This window comes from Cyanistes caeruleus, chromosome 2, assembly GCF_971803275.1.
Source record: "Cyanistes caeruleus chromosome 2, bCyaCae1.hap1.1, whole genome shotgun sequence".
NCBI lineage: Eukaryota > Metazoa > Chordata > Aves > Passeriformes > Paridae > Cyanistes > Cyanistes caeruleus.
Genome location: NC_141702.1, coordinates 7,711,970 through 7,739,320, shown reverse-complemented (window position 1 = coordinate 7,739,320; position 27,351 = coordinate 7,711,970). Strand labels below are relative to the sequence as shown.

Below are 27,351 nucleotides of genomic sequence, written 5' to 3'. Positions count from 1 at the left end.
AAAGTATATTATTCATCTTGATAGCCATTTTGGTCTGCAAAGTTGGAGGGAAGTCTTAGCCTTAAAAGTCCAGGCAGCATATAAAACATCTAGGTTGCCTAGTGGTTCACATCCCCACATGGAGACGTGGCATGCTATCATTTCATTCTGTTAGCACCAATAGACTCTATAAAAGGAGGCATCACTCAAGGTAGGTGCTTTATTGCAGGATGGAAACACTTTCATAGGTTATTTTAATCATTATGATTCTTTCATGATGTGTGAAAGTTGATTGTTGCTGTAAATGAAGCCATTGAAGGCTAAAAAATAAAAATGCTGTGATGGTAAAAATCCTTGGAGTGCAAAAAATAGGAATTGCTATAAAAGACAGTAATTTATTCTCTGCATGAGATTTTTTTTTTTATCATAAGGATGCTTTTAAGGTAATTCTGAAGTATATACAATTGTAGTCTATATAGCTGAGGTATATTGCAAGGTGCATTGATAATTTAGCTAATTTTTTCTGCACTGTAATTTATAAATTATTTAGAACTGCTATTTTTTTATGTTAACTGAGGCTTAACACATTTTTACTATGTTACGGATAAGTTATTTTTGCAGGTCTTGTGGTTTTATTATTTTGACCCATATCCAGTTCATATTGCATCATAATACCATTTTTACTAATATTATTCTAGTATGTTCAAAACTTATTTCCATTTGGATAGAAATTCATTAGCTCTTGATTTTGATTATAACAAATTATTTTAACATTTCTGTGATAATGCATTCTCTGTGTTTCTGATTTGCTAATGCTGAAATATTTTATTTTAATTTTTAACCTTTCCAAATTTAGGAATTGTTTTTGCTTTTTTTTTCTGTGTATATATATTTCAGTTGTTTAGACCTACTGGTTCCTGCTTTTTTCTTTTTCTTTTTTTTTTAATATGTTATGTTCGTAACTTCTGACTGTCTGTGTTGAGCCAATCTTACCAACAAAAATATCAATTATTTCCTGTTTCTCTACTTCTTTACAAAAAAAAAATGAAAAGTAAAAAGTAAAAATAAAAAACTCTTAATGGGAACCCTGGCACTGTCTGTCTTCTCTGTTCTGCAGAAATGTTGAAGGAGTTGAACCAGCAACGCAGAGCGAAAGAGTTTACAGACCTGAAAATTATTGTTGAAGGCAAAGAGTTTGAAGTCCACCAAAATGTTCTAGCTTCCTGCAGCTTGTATTTCAAGGACCTGATTAAAAGGTTTGCCTTCCTTCCAGCTGTGATCTGCTCTGTTCTTTTGTAGGGCGCATTTGTGTCGCTTTTTTTTCCTCCCCTCTCTTGCAGGTTTATGAAGATTGAATCTCCTGTCACAGAGCCAGTAGCCATTCTTTCCACCTCCTCTGAATGTATTTCCAAACTGAGACTCAGATCCATTTGTTACACATCTGACTCGTACAGTGTAATTATTTCTGATGAGTAGAGGCTGGTTTTGGCCGAAGAAAGTGTTCCACCACTGAGAGATCTAAGATTTAAACTCCACTGCTAATGGTGATTCAGTCCACAACTAAAAACTGCTGCTGTCGATATTTGCAAGGGACTCAGTCACACACGACAAAAGTCTGTGCTTCAGGCTGCAAAAAGCCATCAGCGTTCAGGTGAACGGTGCTGAGACATCGTGCAAATAAAGCATTTGGGTACTGTAATCCCTTCACCCTGAAATCTTTGTTACATGCTTTTGTGTGGCTTTTATGGGCAAAGGGATTGATATTTTTATTATCTGGGGACCTTTAAAAGAAGAAAAGACAACTGATTAATTTCTCTAGAAAAAAATTAGAAATAAGATGATTTACTGGTCAAAATGTAGCTCGGTCTGCATGTTGGACTAACAGTAGCTTTTCCATGCAAACACTTCAGCTTAGGGTAGGTACAGTATGTATATTTTCTAAACATCATGTCTCCACCTTCGCATTTTCCCCCCTCTGTTTCTAGCTGATTGATTCTAAACAGTGCATGATAATCTTTTTTTTCCATTACATTGATTTTTCAATTTGTATGCTTCATATACTTGCATAAGAATAAATTGGTACTCTCGTATTATTAGTAAGTTAGAGTAGCAAGTAGGGAGAAAAAAAAACCACGAGGATAACTTTCATTTTTCTCTCAATCATCAGCAAATTAATGCAGCTGCTGATTTTGCCTTGCAGTATTTTCCTGAGCAGACTGAGCCTGGACTGTGCTAAAAAATGGGATTAAAGAACATTTTGCTTGCTTCAAATCCTGTATTTAAATTTTGCCAACTAACACAATAGTGACTGTATTTTATTTCAGGATGGCATATTGGCTGGTATCTCCTTTCAGTGTATTGTGTCCTTTTGCACAAAGCTGCTTCTATAATTATGGATATATATTACATTTCTATGATATAACTGTACTGACTGCCTTATCAATTATTCATAAAAAATATGTTGGCCTAGGAAGCATGTCTTTTCCCCTCTGTAAATCTAATGATTTCTAGCAGTACCTATGCCAGATCTCTCCTGTCCTTTCTGTTCTGTCTGCTCATTATTATTTAATTGTTAAGGCTACTTTTTAGGGTGATAAAGAGTAGAGTCTACAGGGAAAGAAAAATCATAGAAGCAACTTACAGGAACCAAATCACTGACTGTCCAGAGACTGTCATTTGGATTTTGTTGTGAAGACACCTGCTTGTGTGCAGAAATTACCAGGCAGCATCTATTTCTAGAAGCACACTGACAAATCTTGCCGCTTTATTATTTAGTTATTAAATGAGATATACATTAGATTGAGCACTGCTCTGTTATTAACTTAGTTAAAACAATATAAAAAATGAAAATCTAGATTTTGCGAAAGAAAATGCCTAGATTTCAGCACGTATTCTCTTTCAGCTGCCCACATAAGGCTTGCATGCATTACAAGAAAAAAAATAGTGGAAGGTTTAGCCTATTTGCTAAACTCACCACTTTTTGCCTTCTTTCACATCATCAGCAGCAATAAATATTCCAGGGGTCGATTTGTGTCCACCATCAGGTCTCTCCATCCCAGTTGCCTTCCATATATAACCTCAGTTGCATACATGTAACCTTGATGGAGGCTAATGGAGTTGCACAGGTGTATCCAAGGCAAAAATACTTTATTACTGATGATGATGCTTGAATAAGAAAAAATTCAGCTTGATGTCAAGATGAGTTTGCAAAACTGTAGGGTGAGAAAAATAAATATTCACCTGTAAATTGAGCAAATGTATCTTTGTGAGACAATAAACTCAGGACTAAGGGGTGGAATTTCTCAAGACTTCTTTCTGTAGGATATTTGCAGTGTAAAGTCTTGTCCTTTTTGAAACCCCGTGGAAGTCAAGGGCTCAGATTGCAAGAGGCACTCAATTTTTTGTGGGATCATGCCCTTAATAATACAGAATCATTATAGTTCATAGACTTAGAATGTTTACAGATACAATACATCTAGAGTCCTCTATGATATTTGTTAGCAGCTCCTTTGAGACAGCACTTAAAGCTTTATGTGATTTCTATTGCACTCCTTGTGTTATAGAAATCAAAACAATAAATGGCAGTTTTTCTTAAAGAATGAAAGAGATCTCTTTATATTAAATATAATAGAAAGGCCATTTCAATCAGTGCAAGCCAGGGTTAAAACCTAGTGTCATTCCAACCAAAGGCACCAATGTGTCACCAGAAACATCAATGGCAATATGATCTATTCATGAAGGTGCTATGTACATCTATAGAAACATGCAGAAATAGAATCTTTCAGAGTATTTACTTCAGCTTATTATTTGCCACAGGCTGGTTATTATTAACCTCATATTCTGCCATTGATTCCACTGTGTTCAAGTTGGTATCTGATGGTAGAATAGCAAGTAGTGTCTCAAAAGAATAAAAGAGAAATGTTCAGAATCAAATAAGATCAATTATTTCCTTCTCAAAATAAAACCAAAGTACAGATAAAAAACATAATAGAACTGGAGTTATTGCTCATCTTGAGGAAGGCTATTTGATGAGAATTAGTCATAACAGGGAAGAAAATATGTTGTTTTCATTGCACTGATAAAAAGATGATAACCAGGTTTGATTGTCCAAAACAATTCTAAAGTTATTTACGAAACAAAATTGGTAATGAGAGTGCATTTTGAAACCCCTCTAGTTTCTCCCAAAATGGTTAATCCTGTTCATTCTGCTTCTCATCCAGAAAATTCTCCATTCCATGGGCTTTATCTTTCAAATATATGTGTCCTTTTGAGTTTGGTTTAGTCCAGTCCCAAGCCTGAGCTCAGCACCATAGCAGGCACCTCTTTTGGAAGCAGGCCACCCCTGTCAGAAGCTGCACAGCACTCAAGCCTAAGCCGGGACTTGGTGTTCATCTCCCTCCCAACAGCAACTGACTACGGAAAACAATCTCAGCCTTTTTCAGTGCAGAACCTTCGGAAAAGGATCAGGTGTATTAGGAGCAGCAGGTGTGAAATATTCCTGACACCTGTTCCACATCACTGTGCCCACAAAGAGAGAAAGGTGAGGTTCAGGGGAAGGGTGAGGATCCATACAGGACTACTGCAGTATAGGGCTTCAGGAGAATGTGGATGATAAACAGCAGCTGGATTGGGGCACTGTCCCCTAAAGGCCATCTTACATATTTTTAGTGCACTAACTACATTGACTCCAGACTGCTTGACTTTGCTACTCATGGAATCAGCCATCTCAAAACAAGGGCTTAATTTATGATACAGACAATGAAGAGAAGAACCTTGAAGGCTTCCTGAGGGATCTTTTTCTCCTAACTCAGGTTTCTATGTGTAGACAGGGTGCCTGGACCGATGAGAGGTGCTTATGTCTCGTGTTAGCTAACCAACATTTAGGTCCAAGCTTGGCATCTAAGGCAGGTTGAATCTAACCTCACCTTCTTGACTGTTACTGCATTCTGCAGAGAGGTAGACAGACCTGTCCAAGAGGCAAGTCCTCTCCCCACAAAACAGAGATCGAGTGAAAGAGGAGGCCATCCCCCTTTACTATAAAATAGAGGGTGATTTGCATAGACAGTGAACTTATGATGGGTGTTCCATTGCTTCCCTCAGAGGTCCAGCTTAAGCTGGCTGCCTGGTCTTCTCTGCAGTTGGGAGAAAAGATGGGAATGTCTGTAGGACGATACATCCCATCTCACAATAAATAGCATGATTTGCCTTCTGGAAGTGCTTATTTTTCATGACCCAGGGAGTAAGATGGGTCACCCAGCCTGAATCATAGTTGACTAAAAGGACATGAATGATTTCTTATGGAAACTAGTGTTTTTCTTAATGGCACATATTTATGCTTATATGTGTACACAGAAAAAAAAAAGAGACAGATCCAGATCCATCAAAAAATGTATCTCCAAAATGTGCCTCTTGCAGAGCGCAGATTTTCTTGTTTAAAACATCCTTGGTTTGGGAGAGGAAAGAAATTAGCTCTGTTTTTGTATCTGCCCTAGAAGAAATGGTGGAAGGTGTGTGGGGTGTGTGTGTTTGTTCTGGGAGGAAGGAGCAAATGGAAAAATCCCATGAAGAGCCATCTTTTTTATTTCCAGCTGTATTTGGGATAGACAAATGCAGCTGCTGAATAAATGGAATTTCTGATATTTCCGTAGCAAAGAAATGTTTCACCGGAACATTTTAATTTGCTGCTTTCTTATTCTTAACCCAGAGCACTGGAATCTCTACCAAATACGACATTATTAAAAGGAAGAACTTGACATGAAAGTCTGTTGCTGGCCAAAATACTTGCTTTTATAAGCAAGCTTTTACAAGTAGATTTGTCTGTGGTCAGTTGCTAAAGATACACAGATCTTGTCCTACAAGTTTTATCTTTTCAAGATTAGATTTTAATGATGCTTTCTAATCTTTAAGTCATCTTGGGTGTCTGATTCCACTGGCATAGAGTGGTAAGTTTTATGTGTAAAGAGATTCTGTCACAAGAAGCAGTATTTTGGGTGTATTGTAATCTGGCCCTGCTATATTCATCCTTCTTCTCCTACAAAGTAGACCCAGTGACTTCATGGCCAAATTGCTTTTCCACAATATCTTGCCTTTTTTCAAGTCTTAAGATTTTTGATTATTTTTTTTTTTTCTAAAGTACTCTCTGAGGGCTTGAAGGCAGGGCAGGAGAAGTAAAGCATTTAGGGTGGGTAGACCAAATTCCTCTTGCTTTACACCTACGCAGAAGGCAAAGATGTCATTCTGCATTTTACACTATTGTGTGGAAAGTGAGCATTTGGATGCACAACAGAGAAACCTGCCACTATCCATCTGAAACAGCCTGACAAAACTGCAAAAGCGTTTAGGTGTCTGGAAAACAGACTGTCTGGTTTGTGTTTACATTCTAAAAAGCCCAAAATGAGAAACAGCAGGATGAAAGAAAAATCTACTCTTACTGACCCCTTCATGTTTTCCTGCTTATTAAGAATCTTGCTTTTAACTCTGGGAGAGGAGCAAGCAGCATTTCCACATCTGCATACTTCGGCTCCATTGTAGAACAAAATGAATGTGGAAACAAACTATAACATGTAGTTGAAAGCAGAGAAATAGGGAGTTAAAAGATACCATGTTTGTTTCAGGTGCCAGGAGAGTTACATTGTGCCCAGAGAAAGAGCCCAGGGGTTTCTGTTAAACCATTTAAATCATGATAATGGGAGGTCTCTTGGGAGTGTAAAATGTCCTTCACCCTTTACTGCGAGAGGACAGGTGTAAATTGTGCTGTGGACAAGGTTTTTATCTTAAAGGAAGCAATGATAATTACCGTGTGTTGGGCACAAGATCTTGACATGGGACACAGCCCTCTGCTCTCAGTGGCCTATTTCCATGAGTGCTGTGCTCTCTCTGCCTGCCTAGGCAGCCACCCACCTGCCCCTCGGAATTCCCTGCTGGGCTTCAAATTTCTCAGCTGCCAGACCTTGGAAAACGTGTTTTCATCAGGCAAAAATGTATGGTCTTCTACATAAATGAATGGCAGCTTACAAATATTCAGTGTTGTTATGCACTGCCACAAAACCCATCGCAGGTGTCGCAGCCTGGCTGTTTCCAGCCCCGCACGCATGGCTGTGGATTAGGAGGATGAGAGGCTTGGGCTGAAGGCCACTCTGCAAGGAGGACAGAGCAATGTGCCCCACTCTGAAGAGAAGCTCTGAAAATGAGGACAGAAAGGCTCCTTTTCAAGCCTTGAGGTGCAGCACAGAAATTAAACTTCTGCCTGTAAAATTCTGCCCTGTAATGGCAGCAGTTTGCAGAGGCCAAGAACCAAGCAGATCCCTGAAGCTCACTCCTCTCCCTCATTGACAGCATCTCTGTTTACTGTAGCTGGGACTTCTTGCTTCTATAATTTCTAGACTCAACCACAAATTCTGCAAATCTTACCCAAGGAATGACAGACTAATCACCTCTCTTGCTCCAGCTGTACCCATCTACAAGCCACACAGCTGTCATGCAGAATCTCTCAAGATGCAGGTGCAAGTGGCCTACCTGTATTTACTTACATCTCACAACCCTACCTAGGCTTAACTTTGTTAAAAATTCAGGGGTGAAAGGGAACAGTTACCTAGAAAGGTGCAGTTCAAGATAAATGAATCAAAGACAACAGAGAAAAAAAAAAAAATCTTCCATGGCATAGAAACAAGAGCCTTATTCTTGAAAACTGTCATTTTTGGGGCAATTCCAAAAGCCAGTCTTGCCCTAAAATGAGGGTAATCAAATATCCAAGTCCAGCTTGCTTGTAGGTAGCTCTAGGGATCAGTAGTTCGCTTCTTTCATTTATATCATCAAGGATTAACCACTGCTGGATTGGGATAATGAATTTGAATTAATATGACCAGGTTATGATCGTATCTGCCCTCTTTTTGCTTGCACGGTGCTGAGCTTCTGTGTCTGAAATACTCAGAGCAGTTCTGCAGGGTGGATGGGCAGGAACTGATGGGGTGAGAAGAGCCACATGCCCTTTCCTGCCTATAGTGTGGCCATAGGTGAGGTGCTGTCATGCCATTAATTGATGTCTCTGGATCTATAAATACTGTAGAAAAGCACTAGCAACATCCTGTAGCTGAAGGAGAAAGAACAAGTGCCTGACAGAATTAATTCTAATTACTGTAATGCTGATTGGGATCTTTGGGCACTGCCATAATCATAGTAGTAGTAATAAATAATAATGGTGGTTATCATTATTTTATTATTGTTTTCCCTCTAGACATTGCAATGATGAGAAAGAGTCTTGGATAGACTACCTAGATAATTACTTGTATAAATTTCACCACATTCCTAAGAAATAGATTTATTAGCTGCATGCCAGCTCTGTGCTAAGCTGGTTTTTGATGGTGTAATAAATATCATTAAAAGAAATCAGATAGGAGTTGGGTAAGGGTTTGAGCTTTAAGTTTGATGAGAATAAATTTTTTATTCTGTCAACTTACTTTTAATCTTCCTTCCTATATAATCCCCCAGAACCTGCTTGCATCTTTTATTTACCTTTAACAAATAGTAGCTCTCACCCAGGTTGTTTTGCCACTGAATTAGGCTGCCAGAGATACTTGTAAACAAGGCAGATCCCACACTATTAATAAGTTGGCCCAGTTTTTTTGCTTCTCCACTAGTACCTTGCGAGATTCAGTTTATTCTCAGTCCCTAGGAAAAGTCTAGGTCATGAGACACTGTTCTTCCAAGGGCAATTGCTATTCACTTCTTCATTCACTTGCCAGTCATTTAAGCCAGCATCTTCAATCTCCTCATCTTCTTTCTTAAATCTCAGCAGGGAGCCAGATTTGTGCCTCCAACTGTGATCTCCGACACTGTAGCGTTACAAGCTGCTGCTGATCCTGCCTTTAGAAATGGTCCTGGCCGAGCATTTAGATTGTGTTCCATCAGTGAATGGCATTAAGGGTATATAGGAAACGTGGCTCTTTTGTTTGCTTTATTTTATTCTGGCCATGTTGTCCGCGAACAAAAGCGTTTGCTCTTAATCCCATTGCTCGTCTTGGTTTGTAATGATCATTTCTGTGATGGTGAATTAGCAGGAGCTGCTGGTGCGTGCCCAAGCTCACAGCCATTAATTTTCCTGATTTTCTTCTGATAGAGCAGGTGCAAACTGGCAGCATTTGACCCTAATAAGTTACACTAGTCTTGCCAGATTTTGTTTGCCTGGAACAAGGAACATTATTTGTATCAACATCCTGATAAAAAGTGAGCAAATGGATTTGTTGGTCAGGTAAATTTTCCTGACAAATTTGCAACCCTGTGTTTAAACAATGTAATTTATTTAATCTTGTGATTTTACTAGTTCTTTATTGTAATCATACAATAGAACCATTACATGTTTTCTTCTCTCATGAGACAGATGGATAGTGACTGAGGCTGAAAGATAATGTTTATCTACAAGATAGAATAACGAAGGCAGAGATTTGCAAGTTAATACATTTTGAGTTGATAAAACAATTCGAAAGGAGAAGTGATGCTGGGGTGCAATTTTTTTTTTTTTTTTAAATCCTGTTTAATAAAACATTCAGTGCCTTATGACATACGTATTGCAATGATGTTGCTCTATAAATGTCCCTTCCTGTCATCATTTACATGATTGATTACCTTGCAGCTGCATAAACTTGTATAACTCAGTAGATAACCTATTACCTCAGTATGCATATGTTTCTTGGTGCGTGTCGTGGAAATATATGTTGTATGTTTGGGCATCTATGCTTTTATATCTCATGAACTCATCATTACGATAAATCAAGATATTCAGTACAAAATACAACTTTCCATGTAGACTGCTGAGTCTGATCTGTACATAGCTGAAGTTTGGCTGTAATTTAACAAATTTTATTTTCTGCTTCTCCCAAGATGCACAGACATATTGGTTTTGAACAATTAATGACTCCGAAGATGATAAAAAAATCAAATAGTGGACAGTTAAAATGCAGCATCATTGCACTCTCTTCTTTGCCTGAAGTTTCAGTGCTTTAAGGATTAAAGTAAAATGTTAAAGTTCCACAATAAACAAGATGTTCAGTCTAAATTGTGTCGACTTGAACAGCAGTTTCTAATGAGCACACAGCTAACAGACTCTTAAGCCTCATGAGAAGCTGTCTACCCCAGTCTGGAGTCCTTTCTTTGGTAATCAAAATAATTTGACAGAGATAAAAAGAAGTAGCTTTTCTTTGGTTAAGTGCTTCATCTTACATGAAAATCTTGGATTTCCTGTTTTCTAGAGTCCTAAATACCGTCCAGGGAACAAAGCAATTTAATCTGATTTTTTTTTTTTTTTATTGTCCTGTCTGTCTTGGTAGAAAATACGTAGCTCTCTCATAATGTAAACACAATTACTTTAGGGTAAACATTTATATTCCTAATTATGAAAACAAGCCAGCCAGTTCAGCATGTTGAGCTGATAGGGCAAATCCTGGGCAGGCGTTGGGGTGAAGAGACTAAAAGGCAGCTGGGTGATGGGACAAACCATTGCTTTTGGTCCAGCCCCAAAAACACAGGCTTCAGTTTCCTTAGTCCAGGGTGGAGCTGAAGCTCCTCCCTGCTGCCAGCAATCCTGCAGCCTCCTGTCATCTCAAACATGTGCTTTTAGTGGATGCAATTCAGATCCCTGAGTTGTATGAGACCCTGAGCCATAGATAGTCAAAGACAACAATTCTTCTCTTCTTACACTGCCAGAATGAGTGTTTTCCTATTTCTTAAAGATACATTCTGAGTGAAATATGAACAAAATTGAGGTAGCTCTTTCCTGCTGACTTCTGCTGGGGGAAACAGGTAGTGGAGGTAGGCTCACAGATGGACCTTGGAGAGGCAAAAGGAAAAAGTTATACAGCAAGTCCCACTTCTCCAGAGAAATATCACAAATAACAATTCCAAATGTGTCTTTATTTTAAAAGATAATAATTTATTTCAGTGCCCTTTTGGAGCACAAAGCTTAAATATACGTCATACCTCTGAGTCTATGGCACGGTGAGTCATATGGCATCGAATGTAAATAGGTGTCACAAACTCTGTCAATCCTCCTGTTCTCAGCCAGGCAGCCTGGGCGGAAGCTGAACCAACTGTTCCTAGGCAGTAATGTACATTTACATAAAATGTTTCACATTTTTCATGTTTATTCCGTGCAGATGGCTCCATTTTGAACATCCAGAATTTGTTTTGACTTTGTGACTGTAGCTTGTAAACAGAGCGTTGGCTGGCATCTGTACCGGGTATAGGTAGCTTTTCGTATTTGATCTAAAATTGAGTGAAGCTGTAGCCAAACCGTTAGTCAGTCAAAATAATGTTGCAAGCCAGTTAAAGGCAGCATATCCAAACCATGAGGGAAGGCTGAATGAGAGGCGGTAGCGCTGTCCATAAATTGACAAATTGATGCGCTCGCGGTGTTTCACTTACACAGCTACTTTAGCCAGACTCTAAATGTGGCTTTGCAAATCAAGGCATCTCACTATTAAATGTTTTGAACAGAATCACACAGACGTTCTGTTATGGGAACGTGTTGATACAAATAATGCAGGAAAAATGCATAGATACACATCTATTTATAACTCAGGATGCAGAAAACTTCAGTTGCATCACTATTAAACATGAAAGCACTGTGGCTGATTCTTGTCCGTGTGTATTACATGTTTGGAAATGATTTTCAAGGACAAATAAGTACCAAAAAATGTAAATTTCTCTACTTTTTCTTTTGTCAGTTCCACTACAAATCTTGCAGATGAGGTATTAGGGCTATTTTTCTTGCTATCAAGTATTTAAACATTTTTGCTCTTCCCTATGTATTGGTTACAAGAAAAGGACACTGTTTCTGATTCATTATTTGAGAGTATAATCGAGCCATCTTTTGCTTTAAAGGGTTCCCTGTGCCTTTGTCTTCTCTAGTTGAAGCAATTAAGTTGAAGGATAAGTAGCCAGACTATGTTCAAAGGCATTTGCTTGATTTTGCTGGACTTAATTATTCTAGACAATGCAGAATATTTTTCAGTAACTCCCCCCTTACCCATTCAGAGTATATCTGTGCTTCCTGCTTATCTGCAGGTTCAGTTCTGCTTGCACATTGCTCAGGTCTATCACCTTGCTAGAGAAATACATGATTTGTAAATCTGAAAGAATTCCCCAACAGCTACCATAAAATTAAGCTGTTAAAGAGCTCTTGGAGCTTGTTTAAATGTAGACCTAAACAAATCTCTTTGCTGTTTAGCTCAAGATAAATCTTTTTAAAAGTCCTGTTCTAAATCACTTCCCAATTTTAATGAGTTTATATATCAGCCTTTGCCAGATTTTTACTGTAGCTTTTCTCCAAGATTATAGCCATGATAAAGTAAGGACTAAAATTGTTTATTATATATTATTCTTCAGAAGCAAAACTTTTTCCCCCAGAGGCTGTTGGGAGAGCTATTGATTTTCTGCCACAATGTGAAACGTGTGACCTTTATAATATGAGCAATGATTACAAGGCCAATAAAATGACATCATTCTGTTTAAACTTTAGAGTTCGCCGGGCAAATAGCAGAATGTGCCACATTTAATGATGTCCGTGGACGATAAGGGTGCGTTGACTGGCTTCAAGTGAGACTGAAACATGAAGGAGGCAGGCTCTCAATCCCCAAAACACCTCATGCTTGTGCTGGGATTTGGGGAACAGGAGTGTATGTACCACAAAGAACTATGATTTTTCCCAGCTCTTGAGGCAGGAAATCAGGGCTTTTCTGGTAACAGACTTCTCTAAATGTTTGCATTTACTGATGTCACCAACAAAACTCCTCCTGTTGTGACACAGGATGAGCTATTTGGGGAACAGCTCTATATGTTGCTACAGATTTTCCCAAATCCACTGCATTTGCATTTACAGGACTAAATTCTATTCTTGTAGTACAGCTTTAGCCACTTCATTGCAGTTCCTCTACAGGAGCCAAGAGAAGACTTTGTCCCAAATAGATGAATTATAACTGCACAGGGCATATGATATTCTAATATGTGTCAAAACAAGGAACACAGAAACCTTTAGTCAGGCTTTGAGGGGGATGCTACAACCTGATTCACTGAAATAATTTCATAAAAAAGTCTATGGAATTTCCCTTTTCAGGCACATCAGTCGGTTTCCCAACATTATAATCTTCTCATCCTTCAGACACCTATCTTTCATCCATTAGGACCTGCTTCAGTCAATTCCCTGCCCATTCTCCAGCCTATATCAAGTCAGATCCCTGGCATGGAAGCCGAGGTAGCTGTGATTTCCTTATGCAGGCTGAATCCAGCCTGTACTCAGTATTTGATCCAGCCAAACATGGAGCCAAAGGGCTCACTGCTTAGAAAGCACAAGGAAAACAGCACTACACATTCAAGGCATTGCAGAGGCAGGAATAAGGATAATTTCTTTCCCATTTCTGGCTCATTGTGTAATATCAATAATCTCTCTAGCTTTGTATTATACTTGCCGTAAGTGGCTCTAGTGATTGATTAAACACCTTAGCTTTTCTTTGGCATTTAATCAATTGCAGCAGCAGTTTATTGCTCAGTGTATTACAAAGAAAAAGAGATTATTACTTAATTATTGTGAAAAATAGCAGCTTGCAGTTGTTGCTAGCATGGGTATGTGTCTGCACTGACACTGGTGTCACATCATCCTTTCCTTTGTGCCTCCTGGTCTCCGCACTGGGTGCGATTGTTCTATTCCCAGCGGATCGTGCATGGTCCTTCCTGCAGCCATCGCCAGCACACTTCAATTAGTGGCATTAAATAAATAATCGCTTATGGTAGGGCTTCCCACAGTGCAAAGAGCCCAACTGTGTCATTGATGGGTACCTCCAAACCTCCCTGAAATTTTAGGTGGTGTATTTATTAACCAGCCCATGTGAAAATGAGCTCACTGTCGGGTACAAACCGCTTCTAGGAGCAGTTCAGCAGGAATTACATTGCTACCCAGAGATATTTTGACAGCCCAGAGTGCAGTACCAGATGTATGTACAACTGGAGATAAATCAGATATGGGGCATATTATTGGGGTGTGAGTATGAGAAAGGAAAAATCCCAACATTTTGTGACATCCTTTTGAGGATCTAGGAAATGGCAACTCTTCTGTTTTGCCACCAGAGGATTTCTGCCTCAGATGCAGAATTGAATCCATATACAAGAGTTCAGAAAGAATACTGTGGTGTGATAAAGCATAAGGATTTAGGGAAGCATAGGGAATACCTCTGTGCTTGTAGGGGTACAACAGGTGTCATGGTCAGTATGTGCTCTTATCTGCTTGTGGAATAGGGTCTAACCCACCTGTGTGGCCATGTAAAGGGACAGTTCAGTACTTAGAATTTTAAAAATAGCATTTAATTCTTTGGTTTGCTCCTTACTTTCTGTGATCATAGGCAAGTGATTTTGTCTCCTTGTGCCTCAGTTTCCTCCTGTGAATGGGAGTAACCATTGTTCACTGCCTTAGAGAAGACTTTGAAATTAGGGATTGCTAGCTGCTCCTCCATTGAAAATGAAACCTCTTTAAAGCTTTGATCCTGTAGAGATTCGTATGAATTAAAGCTGTGCCCTTGACTTGACCAGGGCTGGTCAGTGAAGGACCAGTGGAAAAGTATCCACTGCAAATTTTAAGCATTTCCCCAAATGACTGTAGGTGTTGTTGGGATGGGTGGCTGGGGCGTCATGCGGGAAAAATCTGAACCTCGTATGTTGTTTATTTTTCCTCCGTGATGGTAGTAGAGGTCTGACCATTGCCTTTCTAGGCAGCTGTGCGAACCCAAGAGGTTGGTAGTGCTCGCGGTAGCTTTTGCTCACGCTTCAAGCTGGCGTTGCCTGTGAGTAGTGATGCTGTGGCCAGTCTGTATCTGTCGCGCTGCATCGTGTGCCGGTTTTGTGTCACTTGTGCGATGGCTTTTGCAAGTACTCGAGCAGAACTGGAGCGAGCAGACGTTGACTGTCCAGTGACAAACAAAAAGCTCATGTTTCTTTGAGAAGGTGCTGGATGGTCCTAACCATTAAAAGAGTTTATTTTCTTACTCCAACAGATTTCCCCTCCCCTCCTTGATGTTACCAAATTTATCATCACTTTTGTCTTTCAGGTGTAACCTGTCTTTAGTGTTGCAGACACATCAGCCATGCATTAAGAACTGGGCCCTTACTTTAATTCAGTATGACTTTCTTTTTGTCCAATAATTTCACAAGCACTAATGCACACTTCAAATGCAGGAGATACTTTGATCCCCAAATTGTTCAGCACTTCATGCAGGAAAAACCATAGGCCACAGTCATGAAACTCCTAGAGGATGGCTGCTGGCTTCCTGTGGCAGAGCTGGTTGTTGTTTTCCCCCCTCCCTTCTTTGCTCTAACCATTTTGTCTGTCTAGCTTGTCTTGTATTCAGTTTTCAAAGCAATTGCCATGAAGGGCTTCCTTTTTTTAGTGCCTAAAAGGGAACAATAGATTTTTTAGAATAAGCATATATTATATTTTATATGGCCATCTGTAAACCATAGATATCATATTGATCATATCTATAATTTAATATAACATACTGAGAAGTTCAAGCTAAATAGAAACGAGTAATTTTTATTACTATTTTTTATGAAAAGGTCTTTAAATGTATCTTTAAGTGCACATGGCATCTAAAATTATTCTAGTGCTGGATTCTTGAAAAAGTAGATGACCTTTTCTCTTGAAATTGGAGATTGTTTTCTTTCCTTAACAGTTGTATTATGCACAGAAGATGAGATGTTAACCAAGGTGTTAAAATGTATTGTTTCCCTTTGAAAGCTAATCCTGTTCCTCATTTTCATTAATGTTGGATCATTCATTTTTCTTTTTCTTTTTTTCCTTTCTTTTCCTTTCCTTTTCTTTTGCAACTGTTTTTGCATGAAAATGCAAAGTAGCAATAAAGATTTTTTGTAAGATTTGCTTTAAGATTCTTCTCTTTCAGATCCAGTTAAAGTTAAGTTCAGTTATTTTAAAATTCATATTCTTCAGTTCCATAAACAAAAATAATGGAGAAATATAATGAGGTGCAAAGCGATTTCCTAGCCCTCACTAATCAATAAATGCCAATAAAATGGGGATGGTGTAATGTCCATAATTTAATTGTCTGCTGTTACCAGGTCACCACGAGACAGCAGCAGAAGCGGGGAGAAGCTGGAACTGGCCATGTCCAACCTCACTGCGGATGTCTTGGAGTTACTCCTGGAGTTTGTTTATACAGGTTCTTTGATCATAGATTCAGCCAATGCAAAAACACTACTGGAAGCTGCCAGCAAGTTCCAGTTTCATACTTTCTGTAAAGTCTGCGTTTCATTTCTAGGTAAGAATCATTGCATCTAGGGAGGTTTTAAGATCTTGTATTAAGGTTTATAAACCTGTCTTTGAACAATTCTTAAAAGATAATGAAGAAATCCCAGATGAAATAAAATAAAGTAAAGCATCATTAATTTGGTTTGTGATTTGAATTTCCGATGTTGGCATGATGGCCAGTGGAAAATGGTCTAGAGGAGTGTAGCTTGTTGCTTGAGTGGCAACAGCTTTCACATCTCATATAACCTATTTTGTTGAATCTTGTTTGATACTTGGAATCTTGATGATGTTTTGTTTCCCAGAGGATGATCTCTGCATAGATACCAGTCTGTAACACACAGGTTGCTTATAACTGTGACAGCATATTTTGGGTTCTACGCCAGGCCAGCTTGGTCAAACACCAAAAGAGTTTGGAGGGGGGCTTCAGTCGAGGAAGAATTCCTGCAAATCTGCCAAAAAAATTAAGGACTGCATTGCAATATCTGCAGTTTTCTTGCATTTGTGTGAAAGTCCTTCTTTACCTGTCCAGATTCTTTATAATGTTCCACATTGAATGTTCCTGGGGTTTGCTGCTGCATACAGAGCTATGGCCTGATGTCATCACAAAGCTCAGGAGAAGGGAAGGTTGCTGTGCCCACCCCTGGTACCTGGTGTGCCCTGTGTGCACAGGGAGCATTTGTCTCAGGGAGGGTCTACAGAGCAACTTCTTTGACAGTGCCTCAGCCCATCCCCTTATGGCCACGAGAAATCCATTCTTCCTTCCAGGAGCATCATGTCATCCTGCTCCTTCCATTTTCCCTCTGCTTTCCTGCAGAGAGGGTTTCAAAACAGTCCAAGATTTCCAGCCCAGCTAAGCTTTACTGGCCTGAACAGGAAACAGACAGACCTGGCATGGCAGAAGAGGAGACACAACTGGAGCTCAACTGAAACATGGTTCAAATTCCTGCCGGTACCAACAAGCCACTGCTTCACTGTCATAGCTGTAATATCAGTTTATAAGACAGTAATAATTTAAAAATTAACACGAATTTCTTAATACCAAAAAATTGATCTTGATGTTATATGATGTACTTCCCAGGTATAAGTACCAGATAACATTTTTTTTGACATCTGATTTCTGCTTGGGCTTCCTCAACTCTCATCTTGGTGTGGGAGGCATCATTCTCTCTGAAGCCCAAATAAATTGTAGGCTTTCCCGGGGCAGTTCTCATTTAAAATTGACATCTACTGTTGCAGAACTTGGAAGATAAGAGTTTAGAAAATGTTGCACTCAAAAAACAAGAACAACAAAAACACCTCAAATGAGTCTAGTTTAGTGCTGTGTTAATTTCCACTGATAAGCCAGCCTGCTGGCAAGGTGAGTGGTGTGACTGGGCTGGTACAATGCAGGCATCAGTAAAGAATCTCTGCCATTGTATTCTCCTTTCCAACTTTTTACATGCCCCTTATTTCAAAGTCTGTTCTTGAATGGAGGGGTAGTGGTGATGTGAAATTTATGCTTTGCAATCCCACCATGTAGACTGTGCAATTTGAATGAGGCTCTGGCTCTGGCATTGCTTGCTCCCAGCTTCCCTTCACCAGCTTTTTACCATGATTAGATCTTACAGCCTTTCCAGAAATTCAAGATGTGTTTAAGGTCTGATACCAGTGAAGATTCAGCCACAAAAACAAAATACATTTATTTCACTGAATCACTGTGAGAGTTCTCTTTTCTGATAGTTAATATTTTAATTCAGTGAACCATGTTATGGTGTGAAATAGTAGAGTTGGTTATAAGTTCAGTGATATATGGAGAGTCACTGGAACTTTGTATTCTCATTTGGAGAATTCACGGAGTGTAATTGCTTATTTTTATTTATAGCTGTGACTCGATTGCGCTACAGAGACAGCACAGCATTTGCCATCTGAAAAGTTTAGGGAAAAGCATTTTGTCTTCTCTGTGGCTGTGTTTTTATTTTTCACCTCAGCCACCTCTGCTCTATACAAAGCAAAAAATATGGTAAAAATCAGGGTGTTTTTTTTCCTGCAGGGTTCCTGTAGGGTTGACCAGTATAAACAGTGAATCTTTCCCATAAGTGGCCATGTCTCAATAGGGAGAGAAGGGAGATTCAAAGTAGTAAAACCCCCAGACTATTAAGTCTGTTCAGCATAGGACAGCACAATCTCAAAGGAAGTTCAGGTCATCCTTTTTCAGCCATGAAGATCCAGGAGGATCCTGGCTTGGTGATGTCCAAGCAGCTTTTGTGTCTCTATCCTGGGCTTCTCAGCAGCCTTGGGCAGAGGCACCCCAAATTATTTTGCACTTTCTGGTGAAAAGAAGTGGCAAAAACATGCCAGGAAAATAGTTTCATTTCAATGGGAGATTTCTTGACCAGCTTCCCTGGGATAATTTTCAGGCATGTTCTCTCTCTTTCCCACATGCTGTCTCCTCGGCTTTTGTCTAGACCATGAGAAATGAGAATAGTTCTGTGCTGACTGATGCAGAAATGGTGACAGGTTCACCCAGGCACCATATGATAACTGGGCAAATGTTTGCAAAATGGTCAGGATATTATAAGTGTTTCCTCCACACATATGGCTGAAGACTTTAGCCTATTTTTTTTCAATTTTAATTTTTATTTGTATTTTTGTATTTGTTTTACACTATCATCACAGTCATAGCTCGAGTTGAGTTTCAGGTGATTCACAAGTATCACAGTTTTGGTTCATGGTGCATGGACACCCATCATAGGAGGGATCACATTCTGAGCTTGTACTTCAGCCTGCTGCTGATAAAATGAAAGTATTCATCCTTAAGCCTAAAGAAGGTGGTGGAACCTGGTAGTTTCATGGATCAGAATAGGAAAGAGCTGGAGCTCTGAATTTTCTTAGTCTCCTGAGCAAAGAGCACAAAATCAATGTTTGGGAAGAGTATTAGAGGGAGCAGTGGGAAAAACTGAATGATGGATTAGTCATGATACCTGCATTCCTCAAGCACCTGAAAAAAGGCCTTTATGGCCCTTATGAATTCAAGAAAAAGTATTATGGGAAATTTTTTTCTTCATCCAAAGTGGAGAATTTTGATCCAGCTGGAGAGCTGCACTGCCCAGCCCTGGAGAAACTGTAATATATAGACTTCATATAAACTATGTATAAACTTAGACTATATCTGGAGATAAGAGAAATTGTCTTTGGACAATTCATTAGACAATGAAAGTATCTAAAAGTCTTCCATCTATCTCCTATCTTCACATTCTTTTTGACACTAGTAGGAATACCTGAGGAGTAAGTTTCCCATCAGAATGTACACAGGGTATCACAAGGAAGTACACGTTTTGTGCTATTTTTAGTGATATCCAAATCATCATTTAGAAAGCATCTAAGTGAAAATACAGTGCTTAATGCACACAAGCGGGGGTTTACTACCACCACTGAGCTTCCACTGTACTATTATCACAATCTCAGGAGTAATCCTTCCTGCATACCATTTGTCTCTGGTGTTATCCCAAGTCTCCCCACTCCCAGAAGTGCAGTTGGAGCAATCTGCCTGGCTGATTGTCTTCTGATGATGCTGCACAAGATCCCATTCCAAAGTCACATCTAATGCAGTAGAAAATACCAGCTGCTGATCTACATTACTATGACACATGGAGCAACAAATATGCTCTCTAGAACTCTCTCAAACCAGTGGGAACCTACTGGATTACATCTGATATCTCCAAAGTCCACTCATGAGTCTGTTATAAACTATCCTTGAGCATTGGGAATAGTTTAGCAGTCAGCACTTGTGTTCTGAATGTACACAAGGTGAAACTTCACAAAAATGTGTTGTTACAAGCACAGTGTCACTGTGGCAAAACAGCAATTATTGTAAACATGCCAGTGTCCAAAGGAACACAGCTCAGGAGCAGACAGAGCAGAACTGGTCCTTAGCTTTGTCTTTGTCTTTGTCATGCAAGCCTTGACAAGTACCCCTGGATTGCAGTCATTTGGGATGAGCTATATTATATAGCAGAAGTCTATGTCTAAGTAGTAATGTCTCTTTATAATCTCTTTATAGTCAGTGAACAGTAACAGGCATTGGTAAGGCAGGGTTCTGCTCATTCTGGAGCTGTCATCTAAAATATTGCCAGATTAATCCAGAATACTACCAGATTGCAACTTGTAATTGCTTGTTTATGGGTGTGCAGGGATATTAATGTTAATGCAGAGTTGCACCACAGACAGCTGAAGTCGAGAGACAACCAGTCTTGTTTCTATATTTTGAGTCAGAGCTGAAAAATGGGAGAATTAAGTGGTGTCTTTATGTTCATAGGATATAGATTTTCTATATCTCCTACAGCTGTTGTCCCAAGGTCTGTCTTGCTCACCAGCAGTGAATCCCTCTAGTTCACATTCCAATCCTCATCAAAAACAGATGTTGCTGTGCCCACCTTGCTGTGGTGCTCATCACATAGAAGTGAAGTGCAGAGAAATGTGTCACCAGCCTCCTAATCCCACATCTGCCTGGGACCTCTCTCCTCAGGGCCTCACAGTAGTTCCTGAACCAGACCAGGACATCACTGGATTCTGCCACCAAGGGGTTTCTCAGGGAACAGGAGGGAGTAAATCTCCAAGGGCCAGCATGGACCTGCTTGGACCAGTGTACCAGGCTGCATCAGTCACCATCAGTTAGAGCTAGAGAAGCCTGTCCAGATCAGAAGAAATCAGTTGTGAGCAGTGTTTTTTCTGCCCCACACCAGAGGCTCAGATGGAAATGGTATGGGGCTCTCTCCTGATAGAGGCCCCGTCCTCTGAAGAGGAAGACTCTTGAAAGTCTTTACCATCATGTGCTGCTTAATGAGTCAAAATTGATTATTCCCTTCATTATTAACCCTGTGAGGAGAAGGTAGAACAGTGGCAGATTGGCCTTTGACTTGAGACTTTGCCAAGAAATTATAAGAATTTTGGGCTCTGTTAGATGATTACCTCAGGCCATATGTACACCATGAAACTGTGCCAGCAGACAGAAGCAAGGAACCTGGAAGAGGTTTTTGGTCTTTTGGGGTTTTTCATGGTTTGTTTTGTTTGTTTGAGGTTTTTTTTTGTGTGTGTGTGTGTATATATTTTTCTGTTTGTTTTTTTTTGGTTTTGGTTTTGGTTTTGTAGGGCTTTTTGTGGTTTGTTTTGTGCTTTGCTTTTGTTTTTTAAGAAAAAAAAATCAGTAGCTTTGCACTTCATAACTATCGGCTTACAACCCATCTCTGGGCAGTCTTTGAGTGACAAAATCTACTGACAGCAAACAGTACTGCAGTCAGCTTGAGGAAAGGGATTCCTTGGAATCAGTACAATCAACTGATGCAAAATGAGATAACCTAGTTTTGAGACTGCTGGATCTGTAAAAAAAAATAAAGAGTTGGGAGGGGAAGAAAGCAAAACAAACCCACAAAACTCCTAATCTCATGTCAGGTTAAAAAAAGAGAGAAAAAGGTGGTTCATAATCCCATTTTATTAAAAAGCCGCATACAGATAGTGTGCAGGTTTTCAATCTGATGAAGGCAGAAGCTGGATGTAGAGAAGAATCCCTGAGCATTTCCAGCAAAAGCAATCTGATGAGAGTTTTGTTTGAAGAGATATGGGGCTATTGCACATTCCTGTCCAGTGCTCTGTCATAGTGCACTAGGATATGACACTGCCAAATGTGACAGACTTCTCTGACAGGAGCCTGCCACTGGTACTGATGCCTTTGTGATCTATTGCAGTCTCGCTCTTATTACTTTTTTTTCTTACTTAGTCCTATATATTAGAAGAATATATTCTTTTTATTAGTAGTAGCTTGGTTAACAAAAGCTGCGAAGAATCTGAGAATTCCTCTTATAAATGTCTAAAATTAGTGGGTTTTTCTTCAAAATAGCTGGAAAGGAAAAAAAGTACAGTCAAATGTATGGTGTAGCACACTTCTAACACAAAGCTACACACTGTGCTGCTGCTTCTGTTTGCTGGGAAGGAGATAATGCTGTCTCCTCTGTGCATGATTTTCTTTGAAACTCACTACACAACGTTTAACAGAAGGCGTTAGTATAATCTGTGTTTTGCATAAGGGATGTCATCACATTCAGCAGCAACAAAGTTCCTTTGAAAAAAAAAAGAGGGGGGAGGATTTTTTTTATTTTTTTATTTGAAGTAGCTTAGTAGCTGAACAGGGCAAAAATTATCATAAAGTGACTGCAGCATTCTCAGAAATGTCCTTAGTGCTGTTTGCATTTATTCTTAAGTGTCTGAACTGGCGTTTACATCTTTGCTGTTCCTTAAAGCAACATTGTAGGCGGTAGGAACAGCAGCAGTCTCTTGGCTGGGTTCCCATCCCTTGGGAGGCCCCAGATACTGTTATGTCAGTAGGTTTCCCCCGTGCTTCCTGAAGGCTTATACAAAAAGCAAACTCAGAAAGTGCATTTCTCTCCCCATTTCCAACTCACTTGTTAGGCAGACTCTGAGTTTTGTACTTTAAACCTCAGTTCCAAATTAACCCAGGCTGCTGCTTCTAGTTAACTCCCTGAAATTAATTAGGGTTGGAAGTTTGTCTATGACACTTATTTTTCTCATGATCTTTGAACAAATGTGAATCTTGCTTTTAATAATTCTCAATTGCCTTTTTTGTTCATTTTTTCCCCCTTTTTAGAAAAACAGCTGACTGCTAGCAACTGCTTAGGAATATTAGCCATGGCTGAAGCCATGCAGTGCACTGAACTATACAACATGGCCAAAGCTTATGCCCTGCAAATTTTCCCAGAGGTGGCGAACCAAGAAGAGATCCTTAATATCTCAAAAGATGACTTCATTTCCTACATGTCCAATGACAGCCTGAACACCAAAGCAGAGGAGCTGGTGTATGAAACAGTGATAAAGTGGATTAAGAAGGATGCTGCAATCAGAGCTCAGGTAAAAATAATCTCAGCAGCCTCACTGTGCTCCACTCCCATGAATGACTCTTTTAGAATAGAAACCATCTCCATGCAATTTTAAGCATATGGGTGTGTGAGAGATGGGATGGGCAGTTCAGACAAAAAAAAAAAAAGACAAAGGGAATGCAGGCTATGCACAAAATGTATGTAATTTCAAAATCTGATCCTTGCATCTGATCATTTAGAATGAAAATCTCATTTGTGATACGCATGGTACAAAGATGGGGCTTCCAGTTGTTGACTGTAGGCTCAGTCAGAGATAAATTGAGAAGAATTACAGCTTTGTGAGATGCTGCTTTAAGGGGATCCATTTCAGTAACAGCGGGAAATGAAAAATCCTTCAGAAAATCTGTATTTCTTTTGATGCCACATACTGAATGAATATAACTCCAGTTCATAAAATAAAGATTCTATATCTTTATTGGCTGCTTAGATAATCCCTGGGTTTTATATATTTATTAGAGTTAGCCTTTCCTCAACCATATGAGTTATGCTGCCTGCTCTTGTCTAAAGAAACTGAGCCTGTAATTTTGCCTGGCGCCGTTTCAAGATAATGCTAGAAGCAGTGACTGGAGGCTGGTGATTGTCCATGGGACCAGAAGTCATCCCTGGTGATCTCAAAAACCTTCTACTTGCCTTGACTCAGTTCTGTGGTCTGAACCCCAAACCTCTCCATTTGCAGGCCAGTTCTCTGCATAAGGGGAATATTATTTTCCCCTTCTTTGGAGGCCAGAGTTGTTCCTGTCACAGTTTTGGCTGTTTGAAGGTGGACAGTTGGTCATGGACCACACTGTATCTCAGGGAGGCCTTGTTGCTGATGCCATCTCACATCATGACCCTCTTGATTGAAATATGAATTCAAGCACCTAAGCATGCAGTTGGATGTTAAATGTGTCATTGGATGTGATCCAGAGCAGCTGCACATCCACAGCTCCCCCCTAAAGTGGGAGAAATAGAAATTCCTGCTCTTCCCAGGCTGCTGGATAAGGGCATTAAGGACAGTGGGGTACTGCATGCCAGGCCAAGCCTTGCTGCCTGTGCTGTTTCACCAGCTGAGCTCCTGGTCCCTGCCAGAGCCTGCAGCCCCCAGGGCCTCCCTCCTGCCCTGTGTGCCCAGGAGCTGTGGCTCAGCAGGACAGTCCTGTGCTGGGAACATGCCCCACACTCTGACCACCTCCTTCATGTGCCAGCAGTGCCATTCAGCATTGCCCATTATTACTGTCTAAAACATTCACACAGTATCATGGATTTACTGAAATGCAACGTCTTTTTGGCTCTTGCTGGCCTTGAAAAACCACTGTTTTACTGAGTGCTTCCCTGAGTGCTTGAAGTTTGATGGCTCTGTGCCACTCTAAACTGGAGGTGACCTCAGGGACTATTCCCAGGGGCCAGAGTTTGGGAGCCCTGCAGCAGGAGCCTGTTTGCCTGGTGCCATCAGAAGGTGTCACTCACCAGACAGTCTGGGTTATGTTCTCAAAACTGTGGTTTTAAATATTCCCTTCTGCATCCTGCTGAGGCAATGTTGGGAATTTGTTTTTTTAAGTGGTGGTTTTTCTTGCTGCCACCACTGCCACCCCCTCCTCTCTTCCTTTCGTGTTGCAGTTGAGTTGTTTTTCTGGGGTATTTCTATTCCCAAGTTTCCTTCCCCTCTGTCCTGGTTCTGCAGTGCTTTTGTATTTTATGATGGCAGTTTTATTTGCTTCTCCAAATTTCTCTGTGGTGCTTTGGTTTCATGCATTACTTTACAGGAGCTTTTAATTTTTAATTTGTGTTTATCCAGAGATAAGGGTTTTCAATAAATTACTATTAAAGATACCAAGAAGAAACTATTTTCCTGCCCAATCCTACCACTAAACTAGTTTATTTAAATAGTAGCTCTCACTTTTCTTAGTACTCTGTGCACTGCATGATCTATTATAAAGCTCTTAGTTAAATAGGTACTTATTTTTTAAAAGCAGGGGTTCACACTTACCATGAAAAGTACCGTCTTTACAATAATGACTTCTGCATTTTCAGAGCTTGGGAACAAATAGCTTCCATAGTGGATAGGAAGGAAGATAGACCAAAAGAATCTTTTTTCTAATGAAGATGATGATGAATAAAAGTCTGTCCATGGTGTGCAGCATGACCCACCATGCCAAGAAGTGCCCAAGCGCCTGTGAGATGCACAGGCTGCTCAGAGCTTTGGAGAACTGGGCAACCTTGGCAATATTGAACACAGGGTGAACCTTCTTGCAGGAGCTATGCATGGATATTTTTATTTTATTCACAGTTTGGAGGTAGATTCTTTGAACTGCCTTTAGAATCTTTGGGGTGGAGAACACCAGGACTGTTGGGGTGTCTTTGGGAGGGTTGATGGATGCCATGAGTTGCAGCAGTCCCAAGACATAACTCCAGCTCTACTGCACTCCTCAGGTGACCCTGTCTGGTTTTATTTCTCCCTCTCAGAAGTAGTGCTGGCAGTTAAATCCTTCAGGGCATGGATTTACAGAGCCCCTTTCTTCATAGTCTCCCCATCTCCCTTTACCTTGACAGACCAGGCTCTACTGTCACGTTTTTATTTTCAATAGCTCCAATGGCAGGTAACTAAAATGCCTCTTTGGCAGCTTCTTGCAAGTGCTGCATTGGTGATTCTCACAAACGTGGAGGTCTGGCACAAACAGGGAGAGGGTTGTGCTCTTCATCTCACCTGCATGTCCATCTTCCCTGGCAATCCTGGCAGGGGCTCTCTCAGCAGAGACATCCCCACAGAGGAGCTTCTCTCTGAACCAGCACCCTCTGCCCCCAGGTCAGCTGCAGCCCTCCAGAACTCCTTGTGCTGTAATGGCTTTGTGTCACTCTGCAGTGCCTGGGGACGGTAAATCTCACCACTTGTGTTCCCCCACTGCAGCCTCATGCCGTGCTCTTACAACTTATCCATCACTGCCTCCCCTCCTGCCCGATCCCCTGCTGAAAGCCTCTGGGAAGGAGATTTTCAACGGAGCCTCCTGTTCTCCTGGAAGGATGTTGTTTGCTGCCTACCTGCTCTCCTCTGCCATTCTAAAAGCTTTTCTTCAGATGTCTGACTGTTTCTGCACTTGTTAATTCTTTCCTACCAGGCTGGAGGGCAGTGACAGGGAAGGAAGCAGGATTTTCTTGGAAGGCAAGTGGAAAAGATGCGCTCTGGCTAATGTTTAATTGTGAACATTGTGCTCATATGAACAGTGCTCATAAAAGTGCTCTGTGGCATTACAAAGGACAGCACCTGAGCCCTGTTACAAAGAGAGAACAGCAGTGCTTTAAGGATTGCTGGTCATCTGCATAAGACAAAGAGGCAGTTCAGAGAGTGACATGTTAAACCAGGATTTGGTAAATAATTGTATTCCCCTAGTGTGTTGGAACAGTGCCCCAGCTCATATGGTAGCGTTTATAAAGCTGGTTTAGTGCTGCTGGTAGTGCAGTTTAAAACTGGTCTGGCCAGAAAAAGCAGCCTGTGAGGTGAGGTCAGGACTAGTAGGTAATTTCCTGTGGACACAGAGCACTGGTTGCAGGAGTCCTTCTGATTACTGTCACAGAGTGCAGAGCCTGCATCTGACTGACACATCTGGGAAAGCTGAATCTACTCCTTTTTCCTATTTATTTCTCTTCCTGACTGATGGATAAGATTGTAGGGTGTATCCTAATAGTTATCCCCTTGATAAGCTTATTACAACTCCAGCGAATTCATGCAAAAAAAATATTGCATAATGGAGGCTTTGCTGTCTGAGACCAGCACAGTCTGAGCTGCCTGGACGAGGAAAGATTTCTGCCAGGCCCCACACAGTCTTCACCTGACCCCATCCCCCTGCTGTCTGCATGGCCTTGGACAGGTTGTTTCACCTCTTTGCCCCCATTTCTTACCCTATAAGCTGGAGGGAAGTGATGCCTCCCATGAGGGCTGTTGGGAGGATTCAGTGGATAATGAGCCACACTGTCCACAGTACTGACGACTGCCAAAGCTGCTCAGAGCTGCAGTCATGCCCAGCATCCACATGGGATGGGAAAGATGGGAAGTTGCTGGATGTGTAGCAATTTGCTGCCTGTCCAAACCAGACATACCAAAGCTCACTGGAAACATTCCCACTTTCTCTTCCAAGTCCAAGTATTTCTCTGAAATAAAAAACATACTAC

General features: G+C 40.4%; 1 protein-coding gene across 11 annotated transcripts in view; it reads left to right on the top strand.

The window, feature by feature from the left end:
• The window catches only part of KLHL29 (kelch like family member 29), a 389,077-nt gene that overhangs the window by 316,476 nt on the left and 45,250 nt on the right, over positions 1-27,351 (top strand). For all 11 annotated transcript variants that reach the window (XR_015282702.1, XM_086875691.1, XM_086875697.1 and 8 more), the window contains 3 exons: positions 1,097-1,235; positions 16,093-16,292; positions 22,920-23,179. Coding sequence is in view for 10 of the 11 variants with exons in the window: in XM_086875691.1 (XP_086731817.1) it covers positions 1,097-1,235; positions 16,093-16,292; positions 22,920-23,179 (599 nt within the window). In the remaining variant the exon portion in view is untranslated. The remainder of the gene's footprint in view (positions 1-1,096; positions 1,236-16,092; positions 16,293-22,919; positions 23,180-27,351) is intronic.